General features: G+C 35.3%; 3 protein-coding genes across 4 annotated transcripts; 2 read left to right on the top strand and 1 right to left on the bottom strand.

Annotated features, from left to right (window-relative positions):
• Positions 1-3347: 3347 nt before the first annotated feature.
• On the top strand, positions 3348-7194 carry LOC140877974 (uncharacterized). Its single transcript, XM_073281575.1, has 5 exons — positions 3348-3531; positions 3573-5137; positions 5205-5265; positions 5585-6282; positions 6442-7194. The coding sequence occupies exons 1-5, from the start codon at positions 3348-3350 to the stop codon at positions 7192-7194; spliced, it is 3261 nt and encodes a 1086-aa protein (XP_073137676.1).
• Positions 7195-12520: 5326 nt separating this feature from the next.
• LOC140879738 (inositol-phosphate phosphatase-like) lies at positions 12521-15736 on the top strand. 2 transcript variants are annotated; one of them, XM_073283600.1, is made up of 12 exons: positions 12521-12628; positions 12766-12821; positions 12954-13004; positions 13793-13873; positions 13982-14085; positions 14161-14245; positions 14605-14659; positions 14740-14783; positions 14944-15012; positions 15103-15203; positions 15272-15328; positions 15417-15733. In XM_073283600.1, exons 1-12 carry the CDS (start codon positions 12616-12618, stop codon positions 15511-15513), a joined length of 813 nt encoding a protein of 270 aa, XP_073139701.1. In that variant the 5' UTR covers positions 12521-12615; the 3' UTR covers positions 15514-15733. The 2 variants fall into 2 exon arrangements, with proteins under 2 accessions (XP_073139701.1, XP_073139700.1); XM_073283599.1 differs by having other exon boundaries at positions 12563-12628; positions 12751-12821; positions 15417-15736.
• Positions 15737-15848: 112 nt separating this feature from the next.
• Positions 15849-17578, bottom strand: LOC140879737 (cytochrome b561 and DOMON domain-containing protein At4g17280-like). Its single transcript, XM_073283598.1, has 3 exons — positions 16907-17578; positions 16548-16802; positions 15849-16421 (listed from the first exon to the last, which is right to left on the bottom strand). The coding sequence occupies exons 1-3, from the start codon at positions 17510-17512 to the stop codon at positions 16092-16094; spliced, it is 1191 nt and encodes a 396-aa protein (XP_073139699.1). The 5' UTR covers positions 17513-17578; the 3' UTR covers positions 15849-16091.
• Positions 17579-18177: the final 599 nt, after the last annotated feature.

Raw genomic sequence — 18177 nt, forward strand, 5'->3', positions numbered from 1 at the left:
GCCAACAAAATGTTCACTTCGAACTCTAAAGGGCAACCCATCACTAAACGCTTGGCCAAAGCAGATTGACCCGTCGGAGTAGAAACAGAAACTACTATGTCTAGTGCAATGCATGGTAACTTATGCCTCTTAACAAAACGTGCAGAAATGAAGGAATGAGATGCACCAGTGTCAATAAGTACGATAACAGGTATACCATAAAGTAGAAATGTACCTGCGATGACCTTCTCATTCTCCTCCACAGCCTGATCATGCCTCAAGGCAAACACCTGAGCAGAAGCCCGCGGCCTCAAATGAGAACTCCCAGCAGGTTGTCCCTGCGACCTCTGCTAAATGGTGGCCTGAGAACCTGATCCTGAACCAGAACTGCCTCCCTCAGATAGTGGACAATCCCTCCGGATATGACCAACCTCTCTACATCGGAAACAAGCTCCAGAAGCTCTACGACACTTGTCTGACGGATGGTTCTTCCCACAATGGTCGCACTTGTCCTTCTTCCCAAAGCGAACAACACCTCCAGAACCAGAGGAAAAAGTAGATCCGAACTTCTTGAAAGATTGGGCACGGGGACCCAAAGAACTAGTAGGTTTTGACTGAGAGAAAGACCTGTTCTGCCGAATGCTGTCCTCTGCCTGGTGACAACGGCTCACCAAACCCTCGTAGGACATGTCATCACCGACCGCCACACGGTCATGGATCTTAGGGTTAAGGCCCTGAAGGAACAGATTATACTTTATCTCAGAGCTGTCAGCAATCTCGGGGCAATAGGATAACAGATCAAAGAACTTCTGCTGATACTCGTCAATAGACATGGCTCCCTGTCGCAGACTCATTAGCTCGCCCGCCTTTGACTAACGGAGTGCAGGAGGAAAATACAGCTTCTGAAAAGCTGTACGAAACTCGGCCCAGGTAGACACTCCTCTCGCCGTAACAAAGGGTGCAGAAGTAAACCTCCACCACCTACGAGCTTGCCCATCCAGAAGATAGCCAAGGGTCTCCATCTTCTGCTCCTCGGTGCAGTGGAAAGTCTGAAAAGTCATCTCCATGCGGTCTAACCAGTTCTTTGCATCCTCCGGAGACTCACCTCCAACCAAGGGCTTAGGACCCATCTGCAAGAATCGGCGCACGCTAAAACGGTCCTCATCACGATGACGATGATGACGGTCCCGACGACGCTCACGATCGTCATCTCCCCAGCGTCCACCTCCACTACCATGGCTACTCTGGTCATCGTAGTTCGCCATCTACAAAAGTACCTCACGGTTACCTTATGCAGAATCTAAATCCCAAGAATACTATGCATGCTCTGATACCATAAATGTAGCGACCTTTATTCGGATCACCTACTAAACAGAACTTAGGCATGCAATTAACTTAATTAAACAGAAATCAAAATTCAACTGCGGAAACCATAACATTTATACAATCCCAAGAAAAGGATTCTGTAAATATCCAAAATAATATACAACCAAATCGAATAGCTGTATAAACCCAAAACAACAAAATAAAAACCTAAACGAAGCTCCAGTTGATCAACCACTGCCTAGCCCCTCTTGGATCCAGCCGCCTCGTCCAATCGCAAACCTGCCCCATGGAATAGGGTGTTCAGAAACACAGAGTATGAGACGTGAGCATAAAATGCTCAGCATAAGAGTATGAGTATACATGCATGCAAAGTGAACTCCCTATAAACTCGAGGTCAAGGATCAGATAATAGAGACAGACCGGGCCCTGGTATGTAGCACGCTGTACCGTCTCTTCAGGAGGTGGCTCCCATACCAAAATACCAGTGGATATTCCGGACCCAAATCGATGGAAGTCCAACCACTAACAGGATAGGGTAAAACCCTACTATAGACATCTCGAACGAGATAGCTCAATATGAAAATGTATGCAGCATAAATCAATGACATATAAATCATGCAGTCACATAATACATGCATACTCAGTCAGGATATCTCGAACAGTACTTTCGTTCCTCAAATACTAGGCAAGTGCTATCAGCCCTAGGTCCACGCCTATAATCCGCGCTACACTGCCAAATGATACTACTATCATTATAGCGCTCTAAAATCCTTAACTAAGCTAAAGCATACTCCTAAATATTTTTAGGAAGCAAAATCTATACCTTCGTCCGTCATTAGCCCTTTGCTGTCGATTGCCTCAAAACTAGGTCACAGCTCCGCTACGACGCCTGGATCGCTATGCCACTCCCGGATTCCCGATGGGACGCCTAAAATTCCCTAGATCTGAGTTAGAAGGCTAAGGAATCGAGAGAGAAGAGGTGATTGGTGCGTCTAAATCTGAATCTCGGCCCTCATATTTATAGACGGAGTTCGGATCGTCCGAACTGGACTTCGGAGCGTCCGAACACGATCGGACCGTCCGATCTCGACTTCGGGTCATCCGAACCCAATAATAGGTCATTGCTTATGTCAGCACAATGACATCATCCATGACGACTGTCGGCAGCACGTTCGGAGCGTCCGAACCACTCTTCGGATCGTCCGAACCCTGACTTCGGAGCCTCCAAACACGACGACCCTCGAACCATTTTTGAGCGTTCTGAATCCATTTCCGAACTCTATTAATCCATCTGGGACTCCCTTAATCATGTTTTATTACATCTAAACATAATCGTATTATTAATTACTCACGGGTTACTACACTGGATCCATGCACTGATCTGTTCATTTCGGATTGCTTACTTGTTATGGACCCTAAGCGTCGACGTATAGAGGATTTTACTGATATGGGCCTTACATCTTCTGAGTCCATTGGCCCAAAAGACAGCTTCAATTTATGCGGCCCAAAAAATTCTGGAGAGGCGGGCTCTAGTTCTCAGGCCCGCCGGGCATTATGAATATCTTAAGTTGGAATTGTCGTGGGCTGGGCAGCCCACGAAGAGTTCAGGAGATTTTGGATCTCGTATCCAAATTTAAGCCCAATCTGGTCTTCTTAATGGAGATCAAAATAGATAAACATAAGGTGGAACGTATTAAATTCAAGATGGGTTTTGATGGTTTATTCATGATTCCAGGTATCAATAAAGGTGGTGGGATATCTCTCTTTTGGTGGGATCAATCGATGGCCACTCTACTTGCATATTCATCCAATTTCATTGATGTTACTGTTTCCTTTATGGGGCAAAACTCTTGGAGATTATCTTGTTTTTATCTTTTTCAAAAGGGTTGACCCCGAAGGGGACCCCATTCCACATGATTCAGAGGCCCATTGGCTCATGCGGAGGGTAAATCGAGGGATGTGCACGAGCGGCAGGGACCTGAAGGAGGGAGCACATGGCCCAATCCCCAGAGCATACTCCCCACAATATTTCAGTAGGAAATATGCTTCACACGAGAATCGAACCCGCAACGCTGGAGAATTTCTTCTCACGTCACCTCAGGCCTTACCAACTCGCCTATGCCCCTGTGGGCGATTATCTTGTTTTTATGGTTACCCTGAGAGATGCCGTCGATCTCAATCCTGGGCTCTACTTCGTACTCTTTCGCATCGATCCTCCCTTCCATGGTGCTGCATAGGGGATTTCAATGACTTACTTTCTCATTCAGAGAAAAGAGGTCGGCTTCCCCACCCACCCTCTCTCATTTCTGGATTTAGAGAGACAGTGACTGCTTGTGGATTAATTGATCTAGGGATGAAAGGTCACATGTTTACATGGGAGAAGAGTCAAGGCACATTCAATTTTGTTGAAGAGCGCCTTGATCGTGCAATGGCCACCTCCAGTTGGCTCAATCTTTTCAACAATGCAGTTGTTCATAATATTGAAGTGGTTAGTTCTGACCATTGCGCTCTGTTTCTCAAATCAAAATCTTTTACAATTGATCGGACGCGTAAATTCAGATTCAAGAATTTTTGGCTTTTGGAGCCTGACTGTCGTGAAGTGATTCAGAACAGCTGGGATAAGGGGATGGGAATGGATATTCAGCATCATATTGCTACTTCTGGTAAAGACCTTTTTAGTTGGGGCGAAGAGGTAATACTTAAATTCAAATCAAGAATTAATCATTGTCGTGATCAGATTAAGCATTTGAAACAACGGTGGTTTTTGGGTGTCGACCAATGTATTATCGATTTCAGATACAAATTGAACTCTTTATTAGCCCAAGAAGAGTTATTCTGGAAACAACGATCTAAGCTCTTTTGGCTTCAGGCTGACGATGCGAATACCAAGCTTTTTCATTCTTATGCATCGTCTAGGAGACGGAAGAATATCATCTCGCAACTTACTGATCATCAGGGCATTTCTCATTCATGGGGCAGTGGACTTTCTGAGCTTATCTTTAGTTATTTTGATGATTTTTTTTCCTCTCGAGGTTGTGTTGATCAACAATTTTTTCAGTTATTATCTCACCGCATTACTGAGGAACAATCTCAGCTCTTGGTCCAGCCTTTTGTGGAGTCGGAAATCCTTGATGCTCTCCGATCAATGCATCCAGACAAATCACCTGGTCTTGATGGTATGAATCCGGGGTTTTTCCAGAAATTTTGGGATATTACTGGTGGTTATGTCAGTACTTCTTGTCTGAATTACTTGAATAATTGTTTCTTTCCGGATCATCTGAATGACACTGCTCTTATTTTGATTCTAAAGAAACATAAGCCTGATAAAATCAATGATTTGAGGCCCATCTCTCTTTGTAACGTGGTTTATAAAATTATTTCTAAAGTCCTAGCTAATCGATTTAAAATGGTGCTTAACTCGATTATCTCAGAGCCTCAGAGTGCTTTTACTTCTGGGAGATACATTACTGATAATGTTATTATTGCCTTTGAGATTGGCCATTACTTAAAGCGCAAAACTCAAGGTATGCGAGGAGCAGCGACTCTTAAACTTGATATGTCAAAAGCCTTTGACAGAGTGGAGTGGCAATTTTTAAGATTATTGCTGAATCTTTTGGGCTTTCCTTGTAAATTTGTTGATTTGGTGATGCTTTGTGTGTCTTATGTTCGATATATGGTGATTCACAATAATCATGAAATTGGCCTTATTATTCCTCATCGGGGATTACGCCAAGGGGATCCTCTATCTCCCTACTTGTTTCTTATTTGCACTGAAGGGTTGTCTTCTTTGTTACAAACAGAAGTTCATAAAGGCAACTTGCATGGTGTTAAAGTGGCTCGTTCTGCTCCTCCCATTTCATATTTATTCTTTGCAGATGATTGCTTCCTTTTTTTTCCAGGCAGATTTGGATGAATGCAGAATTATTAAAGATTGCCTTAGGAAGTATGAAACAACTTCAGGTCAGATTGTGAATTTTGACAAGTCTTCCATTTCTTTCAGTGCAAATGTGTCAAACCAAATGAAGCATACTATTTGCATCGAGTTAGGAGTTCGATATACTTCTAATCATGGCAATTATCTTGGTCTTCCCTCTCTTATTGGTCGAAAAAAATATGATATTTTTTTCTTTTATTAAAGAGAAAGCGTAGAACAGGATGTATGGGTGGAAGCAAAAAATTTTATCTCAAGCTGGGAAAGAAATTCTCTTAAAATCTGTGATACAGGCTATTCCCTCCTATGTCATGAGTGTATTTGCTTTACCTCTTCTTCTTTGCTCAGATTTGGAGAGAATGATGAACTCTTTTTGGTGGGGTAAACATGGTAATTCCAATGGAGGTATTAGGTGGAAAATTTGGACTACTCTGAGTAAGAGAAAGACTGAGGGTGGATTGGGTTTCAAGAAGCTACATGAGCATAACTTGGCCTTATTATCTAAACTGGGATGGAAACTCTTGACTGACCCTACTTCTTTAGCATCCTGGGTTTTAAAGGCTCGTTACTACCCTGTTGGTGATTTTTTGAATGTTAAGATTGGAGCTAATCCAAGTTACATTTGGAGAAGTATTATGCAATCTCAACACATTGTTCGTCAAGGAGTGAGATGGCGTATTGGGACAGGCTATAATGTCAAGATTTGGGGAGATCCTTGGCTTCCGGATTCTGATAATCCTTTTGTTATTACTGACTGCCTCTCTGATATATCTCATGTCAAAGTTAGTGCCTTAATTAATCCTTCTAATGGTTGCTGGGATGCAGATCTTATCAAGGCTTTATTTGTAGAAAGGGATCAGCACCTCATACTTTCAATCTCATTGAGTCATCACCCTACTAAAGATAAATGGATTTGGATGTATGAAAAGAATGGTGTTTTCTCGGTCAAGAGCGGGTATAAGGCTCAACTTCATTCTCGGGATTCATCACCCTTCGTCGAAATTACCAACTGGAATCTTCTTTGGAAGCTGCGTATACCTGCTAAAGTGATTAATTTTGTCTGGAGGGCGCGCTTTCATCTTGTCTCCCTACTTTGATGGCCTTACAATCAAAGCGAGTTGACCTTCAGGTTACTTGCCCACTTTGCCACAATATGCCAGAAGATGACTTTCATGCTTTAGTATCCTGCCCTTTGGCCCGTGCAGTGTGGAGTATCACATCCTTGGGGAGTTTCCATAGCAGCTGTGTCAATTATTGATTGGTGGAACTCTATTGCCATCAATCAGGAGCCAAAAGATATTGAGATTACAGCATTAGTCATGTGGAGCATCTGGCAGAATAGAAATAATGTGATTTGGAATGGGCAATGTTCTCCTGCAATTTGTATATATTTCTCGGCTTTGGATCTTCATTCCCAATGGCATAATGCTCATATCTTTCCGTCAGTTAATACTCCAATCACAGAGCGCTTTTGGCATAAACCTCCAAGGAACATTCTCAAATGTAATGTTGATGCAGCTATTCTTCCAAATCCTCCTCATGTTGGCGTCGACAGTATACTCAGAGACCATCATGGTATTGTTATTGCATCATCCCAAGGAAGAATTCACGGTTTGCAAGACCCAGCAACAGCCGAAGCTCTTGCCATACGAGAGGCTCTTAGTTGGTTGAAGAATTTTAATTTCTTCTCTATCATTGTGGAATCTGATTCTCTGGTCGTTATCGACGCTCTCAACCACTCTGTTGCGGATCGTTCTCCTTTTGGTCTTCTCATTGAAGATTGTAAACTTCTTGCTCAAGGAGTTGCATCTTGTACTTTTGTTTTTACCCGTAGATCAGCGAATCAAGCCGCTCACGCTTTGGCTAAAGCGACTGGTTCTATGCCTGATCTTGTAGGAAGGATTGATCTTCATCCTACTGTTCTTTTGAATGTAATTGCCCCAGACTTGTCTTCTTAATAATATCTCTTTGTTTTAAAAAAAATAACTGAAAATTTATAAACAATACTTAACCAAAATTTTATAAACAATATATATAGATTTTCGATGGGATAATTCTCAATTTGGTCCCTTATTTTAGACTTCATTCCTGATTTGGTTCTCCGTTCTTACATCGACCCAATTTAGTCCCTCGATTTTCGCCGTGTTTCCGCAATTGGTCCATCCATCCAATTAAACTTCAAAACCAACGTGGATGACCTGCTAAGCCCATTCTAGCATTACTTTTGACTAAATGATTTTTTTTATCAGTTATATTTATAAAAATATTGTTTACCTAAATAAAAATATTTTATAAAAATTCAACACATACCATATTAATATTATTTTTTAAAATTTAAACACATAATAAAAAGTCTCGTTTATATATAATTAAAATGTGAAAGTTAATTTTAAAAATTTAAAGTATACTTAGTAAAAATAAATAAATATTTGTTAACAAAAATCAAAATTTTACAAAATAAATATTAGAAAAAATTGAAAATTTAGTCCTGTATGTTTGTCATTTTGCGATTTTGGTCCTCTATGTTTTTACATTTCAGTTTTAGTCCTGCATGTTTTGATTTTTGGCAATTTCGATCCTTTTTATTCAAAAATGCTTACGTGACACTGTACATGTCAGCTCCACATCAGCACTGAATTGGTGTCACGTCAGCGCCACGTCGGAAAAAGGACTAAAATTGCCAAAAAAAAATAAAGATAGCGGACTAAAACTGAAATCTAAAAATATAAAGGACTAAAATCGCAAAATAACAAACATAGAGGACCAAAAAAGAAATTTTTCCTAAATATTAATGATGACAATATGTTTTAAATATACATTTTTTTCAAACATAAAATATTTTTCGAATGAACTCATCTAGGTTTGTTAATATAATTGAAAAACTTTCATAAATCCAAACAAATTAAAATAAGTCAACAACTTATATAACAACTTTGTAATTAAAAAATAAAATTTATAATAAATAAAATAAAAAATAATAAAAATATATTTTTATTTATGTTAACCAATATTTTTATAAATATAACGGATCAAAAAAATTTTATTTAATGACTCTATTTTTTTTATTTTCGTCTCCTTAAAAAAAATTTAAATGAACATCAAAATCGAAATTTAAAATTAGAATTTATCAATTTTGAGATAAAAAAATTCCACAAAAATATTTTTATAAACTTATAATTTATTTATTATAAATGTGAAATTTTGTTTCTCAAAATTGATAAATTTTAATTTTAAATTTCGTTTTTGATGCCCATCAAAAAAATTATTAAGGAGACGAAAATAAAAAAGTAAAGTTATTAAATGAAATTTTTTTGATCGGTTATATTTATAAAAATATTGGTTAACATAAATAAAAATATCTTTTTATTATTTTTTATATTATTTATTATAAATTTTATTTTTTAATTACAAAGTTGTTATATCAATTATTGACTTATTTTAATTTGTTTGGATTTATGAAGATCTTTCAATTATATTAACAAACCTAGATGAGTTCATTCGGAAAATATTTTATGTTTGAAAAAAGTGTATATTTAAAACATATTGTCATCATTAATATTTATTTTGTAAATTTTTTTTGTTAACAAATATTTATTTATTTTTACTAAGTATACTTTAAATTTTTACAATTAAACTTTCACATTTTAATTACATATAAAGAGACTTTTTATTATGTGTTTAAATTTTAAAAAATAATATTAATATGGTATGCATTGAATTTTTATAAAATATTTTTATTTATAGCATTTAGGAAAAATATAAATTGATGAAGACCGGTTGAAGAAGTCAAAAGTAATGCTAGAATGGGCTTAGCAGGTCATTCCGTTAGTTTTGATGTTTAATTAAACAGATGGACCAATTGCGGAAAAACGACGAAAATCGAGGGACTAAATTGGGTCGATGTAAGAACGGAGGATCAAATCAGAAATGAGGTCTAAAATGAGAGACCAAATTGGAAATTATCCCGATTTTCGATGGTTTAATGATTAATGATTTTTGATGTTATAATAACTAAAAAGTTATAAACAATATAACTATATTAGTGGGATTATAAAATATAATTATATTAGTGAGAATAGTTAGTTAGTTAGTTGAGAAAAATGTGGGTAATTAATTTAGTCTTGATGTTTTAATGATAAGTAATTATATTAGTAGATAATTTAGTGGGTGCAATGATGTAAATATAAAAGTTTTGTTGGAAGGCTAAATATGTCAATACACAATTGGAAAACACTCTCCAATATCCATACTTTTATATGTATGTAGATATATAGATAGGACCCTCTTTAACTTATACTCCCTCCGTCTCAATTATATTGTTCACGTTTTTTTTTTTGTCCCAAATATATAGTTATACACCATATTTAGTAATACTTTTTTACACTTCTTTACTAATATACCCCTATTAACTACACCTTGAAAATTGTGCAATAATTTTTTAATACATTAAATAGGGATAAAATAGGAAATTTATATAAAATTTACTTTCCCAATAATTTTTCTTTAATTCGTGTGAAAACTAAAACAAGACAACATATATGGGACGGAGGGAGTATTATTTTACGCAAAAATTGTTCTGACAGTCTCACCCGTTTATTTGCGTAACGAATTTTGTATTTCACCCGACTCATGAGAATGTGTATGGTCCTCTCTTTTAACTTATATTATTAATATTACTTTTTATGTTAAAAAAATGTATTATTTTCAGTCATAAGAGACCTACTTTATTAATTTAATTTTAGGTTGCGATTGAATTGAAGTATTGCAAATCCATGGATTTCGATTATAATTTTGTGTTAACAATGAAACATTGAGAAATATCAAATTCATAACTTAATTATTTACATATTACTTAGATGGATTAAAAAAGATTCTAAATCATCACTTTATTGGATGAACTTAAAATTCATCATAACTACCATAAATTACCATATAAACATAAAAGAAGATTAAGAAGTGAATTTGATGTTTGTGTTGCTACTTCTCTAAACAACAAAAATGCATTTGAAATTTATGGAATTGAAATACTTCAATCCAAGCGGAGCCTCAGATTTTTGAAATACTCATATACTTTATATATCGCAACAAAAATTTATCTCATCATATATATTGAAAGTTTGTGCTTGGATAAATAGATTTGACATCTTGGATTTCAAATTCATTCACATGTTTAGATGGACATCAAATCCAATTCACGTCAAGTTATGCAATTTTAACAGTGATTCCGATGAATTTCAAAATATTCAAGATTTTCAAATCAAATTCGTCAATCCACACAGATGTTTGAAGAATTTGGTTCACTTTCGAGACAAATTGTTGTAATATATAGACCTGTATGAGAAAATATTGAATTTTCGGTATATTGATGTTATCGTAGGGAAAAAATATAAATGTTTCGGTATAGTAAATGAAATTTGAAAATTTTGGACTATACCGAAATATTAACATACCGAAATAATATATAAAAATGTAAAAATATATTATATTTTTAAATAATAAATTTATAAATTTTAAACAATATAATGTCTTTTTTTTTTTTTTTTATAAAACTGTATATGCCGATATCGTACCAAAATGACATAATCGGTATGCTAGTTATATCATATATGTACCAAAAATTTCGTTATATCGAAGATTGGTATATCAAAAGTTTAGGTACGGTATCGGTATAAATTAAAATATGTGTATACCGTAATTTTCAATACAATATACAATATGCGGATTTCGGTACGATATACCACCCCTAATTCCAACATGTGTTAAAGTGGATTGTAAATTTATCTAACACGTGTAGTCTTAAGCTCTTTAGGGTGCTTTGCTGTTTTTTAAATATTCTATTGAAGATGTTAAATGTACAATGAAAGCTACATGACATGTTACAAATTTCATATTAATTACAAAATTATCTTAAATACATTTTTGAAAAAAAATTCAAATAAAATGCATGAATAATTTTGTAATTTCAAATTTATTTAGTAATCATGAACATGTGTATTTTAAAATTTCTATTATTATATATGTATTATATATACTAGTAAACTAGCACACGCATGTGTGTGTAACTGAAAAATTTTCAGTTACGATCACTTTATCATTTTATTTTTTTTTTGATTTTTTTTTTTACTTTTGTTTAACATGTTATTGGGCAAAAAATCAGATGAAAAAAAAATGTAGAAGCTAAATGAAAAATATGATGAAAATTGAAAAGTCGTGAGATGATTGAAGTTAATGTCGTGAGATGATTGAAGTTAATGTATTATAAAAAATAAGTTTTTTTATTTTATGTGAAATTGGAGTTAGTGAGAGGTTTTTTAGTGGGGATTGTGGGTAGGAAGAGTAATTATTATGGAATTATGAAATAATATAAGAAGGGAAGGAGGGGCAAAAATGGAAAATAAAATGGTGTCCACATGAACGATTTCTCTAGATGCCTCAAGTATTATAATATAGTATAGATAGATATATTTGAAATAAATATTTTTTTATATTTAAATACAATAACTAAAGAACTTGATAATGTATTCCTAGCTTAAGTGGCAGCGCGACTATGCTATACGTTTGAGTGCGCACGATTCGAATCTTTGAATTATTACATAAATTTTACACTTTATTTTTATTTATTTGGTATCTTGGGCTCAATTGGTTAGGTAGTCTGATCATTTTCAATATTTTTCACTTGGACCAATTTCTTTTTTTGTCACTTGGACCTTTTTCCATCCGCCTATCTTGGGCTCAACGGGTTAATCTGATATTTTCAATCTTTTTCAATTGGACGAATTTTTAACTCCTTTTTAACACCAGGAAGTGAAAATTTGAATATGCATTTTCATAAAGTAATTTATTGGAAAGTTATTTTAAGATGATCATTATGTTTGAAAGGAATTAAATTTTGATTTAAAATGAATTTTGGATCTTACCAAAAACTTATTAAATATAAAAAAAATTAATTTTTTTCTAAAGTAGTTATAAAAACATAAAAAATTCTGGACGAGTCAATTATATTATATGAATTTTTGAGTTCATTTGATTTATAAAAATATTATTTTTAGTTATAAATATATTCTTTGAGTTGGGAGCGGAGATTTTTTGTTATAATTAACCCAAAATCTCGTTCCACACTTTCATCCTTGATATCAGATTATTTACACTTCATTTATAAATATATAAATTGAATCTATGCATCGTCTCACAAATATATATTTTTGAGATGCAAAAATCGACTATATAGCTGATGGAATAATTTAGCATATAAATAACATGTATAAGAGGACAAATGTCGTTTTGTATACCAGATGTTCACTACAAATAAATGAGATGTCTTTTGTTGCGAATCTAATAATCTTCGAGCAGTCCCAAATCTGCTTTTCTCCCAATCTCAAATGCCACACAAATGTATGATCCGCTCAATTATCATTCGTTTTTTTTAATTTTCGCACTCAAAAACACTTCATGAATTATTAGCGGTTACGTAGGTGTATGGTGGGATTGGAGTTTAGTTGTTTTTTTTTTATCAGATTTTTTATTTTCAGATTCAATGGAGGATTTCTTGGCCAAGGCAGTGGATGCAGCTAAGATTGCTGGAGAGGTAATCTTATTTTCTTTTATATTAATTGTGTTGGTTTGATTTGTTAGCATTTATGTGAGTAGCTTTTGGCGACACTTTTTGGTGTTCTGCTTGATTTTTTGTCATTTTTTTAATTTAAATTCTGCTTGTAAGGTTATTAAGCATGGGTTCTATCAGACTAAGCACGTTGAACACAAGGGCGAGGTATGATCTTCACAGAATTTTGATCTAATTAATTGTTTATTACAGATGTTTGGTATACAATACTAACATTCAGTTGATATGCTATATTATTGTAGATGTTCGCATAAAATTTCGGTGCTTTTATGACAATCCTACTATGCTAGTTTTATTTCAGTTAGATGTGGAGAGTTAGGTAAATGATTTCAGTTGCAAATAATATGTTGAGGATGAAATTGCAGTCAAAGGAATTTTATCAATCTCGTGAAACCTAATGTTTATCCTTATTTTAATTAGCAATATAATGGGTATCTTCAATCAATGGGGATTATTTAGACACAGGTCTAGTTTGGCAACCCTGATTGCCCTTGAAAGGGGTGCCTTACTAAACCTACATTATGTTTTGTGGTAGAGGAATTTGCATCTGTGTGGCCCTTGTTTAAAACAATTTTAAATGTCTATATTATATGTGGTTCCTGACGGAAAGAAATGCTGGTAGAGTGAAATTGCACCTGATTAAAGTTTATAGGTTCCGCTCTAATCTTCCCTCCAGATTGAAATTTTGGTGGCTCTATGCTTGGATGCATTACGAGTAGTGAAGTATTTTAAACAAAGTTTAACAGGAATAATTAAGTTTTCAAGTTAAAATTTTTCTAATTAGGTGTGATAGGTTATTTCCTGCTTTCGAAAATTGCTGAAAATGATGATCAAGCAAGGAAAAGAGAACATATTGGCAGCAATAAATCTTAATTTTTATTGATTCTGATAATTTTTTTGACATATAGCAATGGTCCATTTGTTCCTCTGGATAGGTTGATTTGGTCACAGAGACTGATAAGAAATGTGAAGAACTGATTTTTTATCATCTCAAGCAACAATTCCCTGAACATAAGGTTGCTGCTCTACTTTGCCCTTTTCTTTCTCCCGTCAAAGTTTTGAAGGCTTTTATTTTTCTGTTACTTGGATTTGGTTTGTTTTTTTTTCCTCCTTTTCTACCTTAGTTTGTTGGGGAAGAAACCACAGCTGCTTGTGGTGCTACAGAATTGACGGAAGAACCCACTTGGATTGTTGATCCTTTGGATGGAACAACTAATTTTGTTCATGGGTTAGTATCTTAATTCTATTATATTTGCAATGAGACTTTCTGAACTTATAAATCATTAGATGCGATATATCCTAGGTTTCCATTTGTATGTGTTTCCATTGGATTAACAATTGGACGGATTCCAACGGTCGGGGTTGTCTACAATCCAATAATGGATGAGGTAAAAACTATTTACCTTGGAATTAATTATTTGATAGTTTAGATATTAGGTGATGGTACAAGACCTGACATTAATCACCCTGTCCTAACTCTTGCACCTTAAATGTGTAATATTTTCTGCATCCTCTATTGTTGGTATATTGTCTAAAAAAAATTCAAATGCAGAGTTAATCAAATGTGTGGCTGACCAATAAAATGATCACTAACTTGGTTTTCTCTTCTTTCAATATTTTTCTCTCTCTCTTTTTTGTTTGGAGAATTCCACGATATTTTGATATAGCAGGCATCATGCCTTTTTTTTTTTGTTCTGATAGAGTTCTCTAGTTTACTAGATAATAATGTTTTATTTTCAATATTCAGCTTTTTACGGCCATCCGTGGTAAAGGTGCTTTCCTCAACGGGAAAGCCATAAAAGGTTCGTGCCTTTCTGTCTAGATCCTTACCTGTCCACTCACCTTTTAGTGAAATGACCGCCATTATATTTGGTATATGCAGTATCTTCTCAAAACGAGCTTGTGAAGGCACTACTTGCAACAGAGGTTTTCAACTCAACACACTAATTAATAATGCTTGGTTGTTAGATTGCTGATTGTTGTTGATTGCATTTGCGTCACTCTGTGTTCTTTGTAAATTTGAAAAATGGCCATTCTGTATTGCCAATAACAAGCCCATCAAGTTTAATTGAATTGGAATTTACAGGTGGGAACGAAGCGTGACAAGGCTACTGTGGATGAGACAACAAATAGGATCAATAACTTACTCTTCAAGGTGACAGACGTCTCATAATACGGATTTCACTATAACATATTTAACTTCATTGAGTGACATGCCTGAAGGTAGAGGTTGTCAACTGATCAGGTTAGGTCCCTTCGGATGTGTGGATCTTGTGCATTAAATCTCTGTGGGATTGCATGTGGAAGGCTTGATCTGTTCTATGAACATGGTTTTGGAGGTCCTTGGTAAGATTCTTCTAATATTTCGCCGGACTCTGATCTTTTAGATTACTTACAGTTAGTTGACATCTTAGGGATGTAGCGGCTGGCGCTGTTATAGTAACTGAAGCTGGAGGACTTGTGTTCGACCCGTAAGTAATAAATACTTAAAACAGTGAAAAATAAACAAAATAATTTGGTTTCTTTATTATGTTGTAATTTTGAAATTATTTTGTACAGTTCTGGTAAAGATTTTGACATCACGTCTCAACGAGTAGCAGCCTCAAATCCTCTGCTGAAGGATGCATTAATTGAGGCATTGATACAATCAGAATGAGGGGTTGCAAAACCAAAATCCTGAAAATTCTGATAAAAGTTAAGTTTCATTTTTCTAAAAGTTATCCTATCCTCATGCCCTTTTGTGAAATTATAGACAACTCACGGCTGTTGGTGAGATCTCATATTTCTATTTACTTATCAACATCATTATTTCAGAGGGTTGGAGGCCTTGCTTCACACAAAGCTTATTTTAAAACAAAATAAAACAAAAATTGCATGGGATGTTTTAATTTGATCTACTGAGTATCCAGTTTTGTTTATGTGTTCTTGAAATTTTTTGTCTATTCTTTATCTTGTGTATAGCATGGAAAACAGGAACTATTACAGTTTAAATAACAAAAAGAAACACCATATATAACAACAAATAAGTAATAGATTCAACACAAAGCCTACATGAATACTTAATGGAAGGACAACAAAAACAGGTATCACTCTCTTCTCATTCCAGCAAAATATTTTATGTGGCATTTTATATCGACTTTGAATATTAAGGATGGGCACACCAGCTTGGAAAAATAAAGATCAGCAACCAAACATATGGGCAAAATGAGAGACCTCTGTTTAAGGCACTCCTTTTCATACTCTATCTTGTGCCCGTGTTCCATACCCATGGTATCCATTTGTTCCATTTATCTCATTATGCATTTTACGCGGATTAGAAGACTTCTTTCTCTTTAACACTACATACCATGTATATACTTCCATGGTTGCTGCAACAAAGGCCAAACCCACCAAGATTCCTATATATGTTGTCTTCCATTTCTCGTCCGGACGTAAGATGTTGAACCCCTTGAAAATGTTGATAATGCCTAGTACTGTGATGGAATATCCAAGGAGATGGTGGTAGATGTTCCAGTAAGATCTGTACTTGTGATTCTTTTTCGGCCTTAGAAGCAAAGCCAACACCTGTGTTCAAAGGAGACGTTAGGAACACTTTTCAAAAGATTCGAGAAACTACTCTGACATTTCTTGACTTTAGATTGTTGAGTTTGAACAGGTGAGAGTGCTAGTTAAAAGGGAATTCTATGGTACCTGGAGGGTTGCTATAGAAAAGAGGATTATGCCGATGATTCTGTGAGATGTGAATTGAATTCCCTGAGACTGCCTCCCGAGTTGGAGACCTGTAGCCCAGCCTACAACTCCGATAATATAGCCTGAGGTTTGGCACATTGAGTGAAGGTAAAACCATGCTGGATCTGCTGTAGGAAACACCTTTAGGTACCTTGCTAACATGGCACCGAAGGGAATCATGATCCCCCAGCTTATTGCATTCAATACACCATGAATCTGATTATTCACTGAGAACAGTCAGATTTACTGTTTAACCAAGTTGGATTACAATAATTACCACTGCTTTTTTTATATTATAAAGTAAGAATCTAAGAACTCACATTTCTTCTCCTTGTTTTCGAAGTAATGACCCCTGTTCTTGTGCCTGCGTCTCCTGAAATAAGGTCTAAAGTTCCCATGGATTGGACATTAGGTCCAGAAGTAGAATGGGAGACTGGAGAATCGTTTGAAAGCAAACCTTCTTGCCACACCTGGTTGACAGTAGAGCTAAGATTATCAAGCTTCAGCGTAGCAAATATCACAATTTCGTTTCCTGAATAAGTTGCCGATAAATCTGAGACTGGAAAACTCAAATCTCCTTCCTGTAACTGAATCTGATAACTATTGATAGGTGCGGTGTAAGTTCTCATTGTTCCATCAGATTTCTGAAAAGCCACAAGTGCTTGAGCTCCTACCATGCCTCGAGAAATCGGATTAATGGCCCATGCCACCCAGTTTGAGGATGTAACCCCCATGTGTCTATAGGCGATTTTAACTGTATTAGCAGATTGGTCATAATCCCAGTGTAGAAAAGAGTTCAAATATGGGAGATCATTGCAGGAACTGAAAACTTGGTTACTAGCAAAGTTGTAGGTTGCGCATGATTGGGCATAGGATAACACATGCATAGAAAGCAGAACAATAAATATCAATACAAGTTTCAACATTCTGAGTATCTTATGAAACTGAAATCTCAGAAAGAACTGAGGTTATGAGAAATAGAAAACATTAAAAAAAACTGAGGGAAGTGTTTTTGGACAGAATGAATGGAGAGCTGGCTTATATTATAGAGTGAAAACTGTAGGTGGGACATTGAGTGGTTAAAGTTTGGTGAAGGGAAGGTCTTTTAAGAGAAAAAGGAGATTTCAAGTTTACCTCAGATTTAGCACCTGGTAAAATTCTATTAACTCCTTGTTAAAGTTTAAACACCCAGTAAACCAATGTAAAAAATTATTGTTGGTTCTTCATAGCTTCCCAAAACAAGCGATCCGATATCTAAGTCGGTATAAAAACCAGGATGCCATGGATTCAGAAGTACTGGCACAATATATTTCACTAATGTAAAATCTTTGATGCTTGTTCATGAGTATTTTTTTGCTCGAAATCCGACCAGTATGTACGTGTATGTATTGCATATAATTCTCAGGTATATGCTTCTCGATCTTTAGCATATACATATATTATACTAAAGCATAAGCGTGATCTGCTTACCTCTCATTACATTGTGCAGCTTCTTCATGTGCAATTGAATTATTGATCATTATTGCAAGATTAAAACGCCTATTACTTGATTCACCAAAGATTCACCTTAAAACTTTAGCAACTGGAATAA

This window comes from Henckelia pumila, chromosome 2, assembly GCF_033568475.1.
Source record: "Henckelia pumila isolate YLH828 chromosome 2, ASM3356847v2, whole genome shotgun sequence".
Classification (NCBI taxonomy): Eukaryota; Viridiplantae; Streptophyta; class Magnoliopsida; order Lamiales; family Gesneriaceae; genus Henckelia; species Henckelia pumila.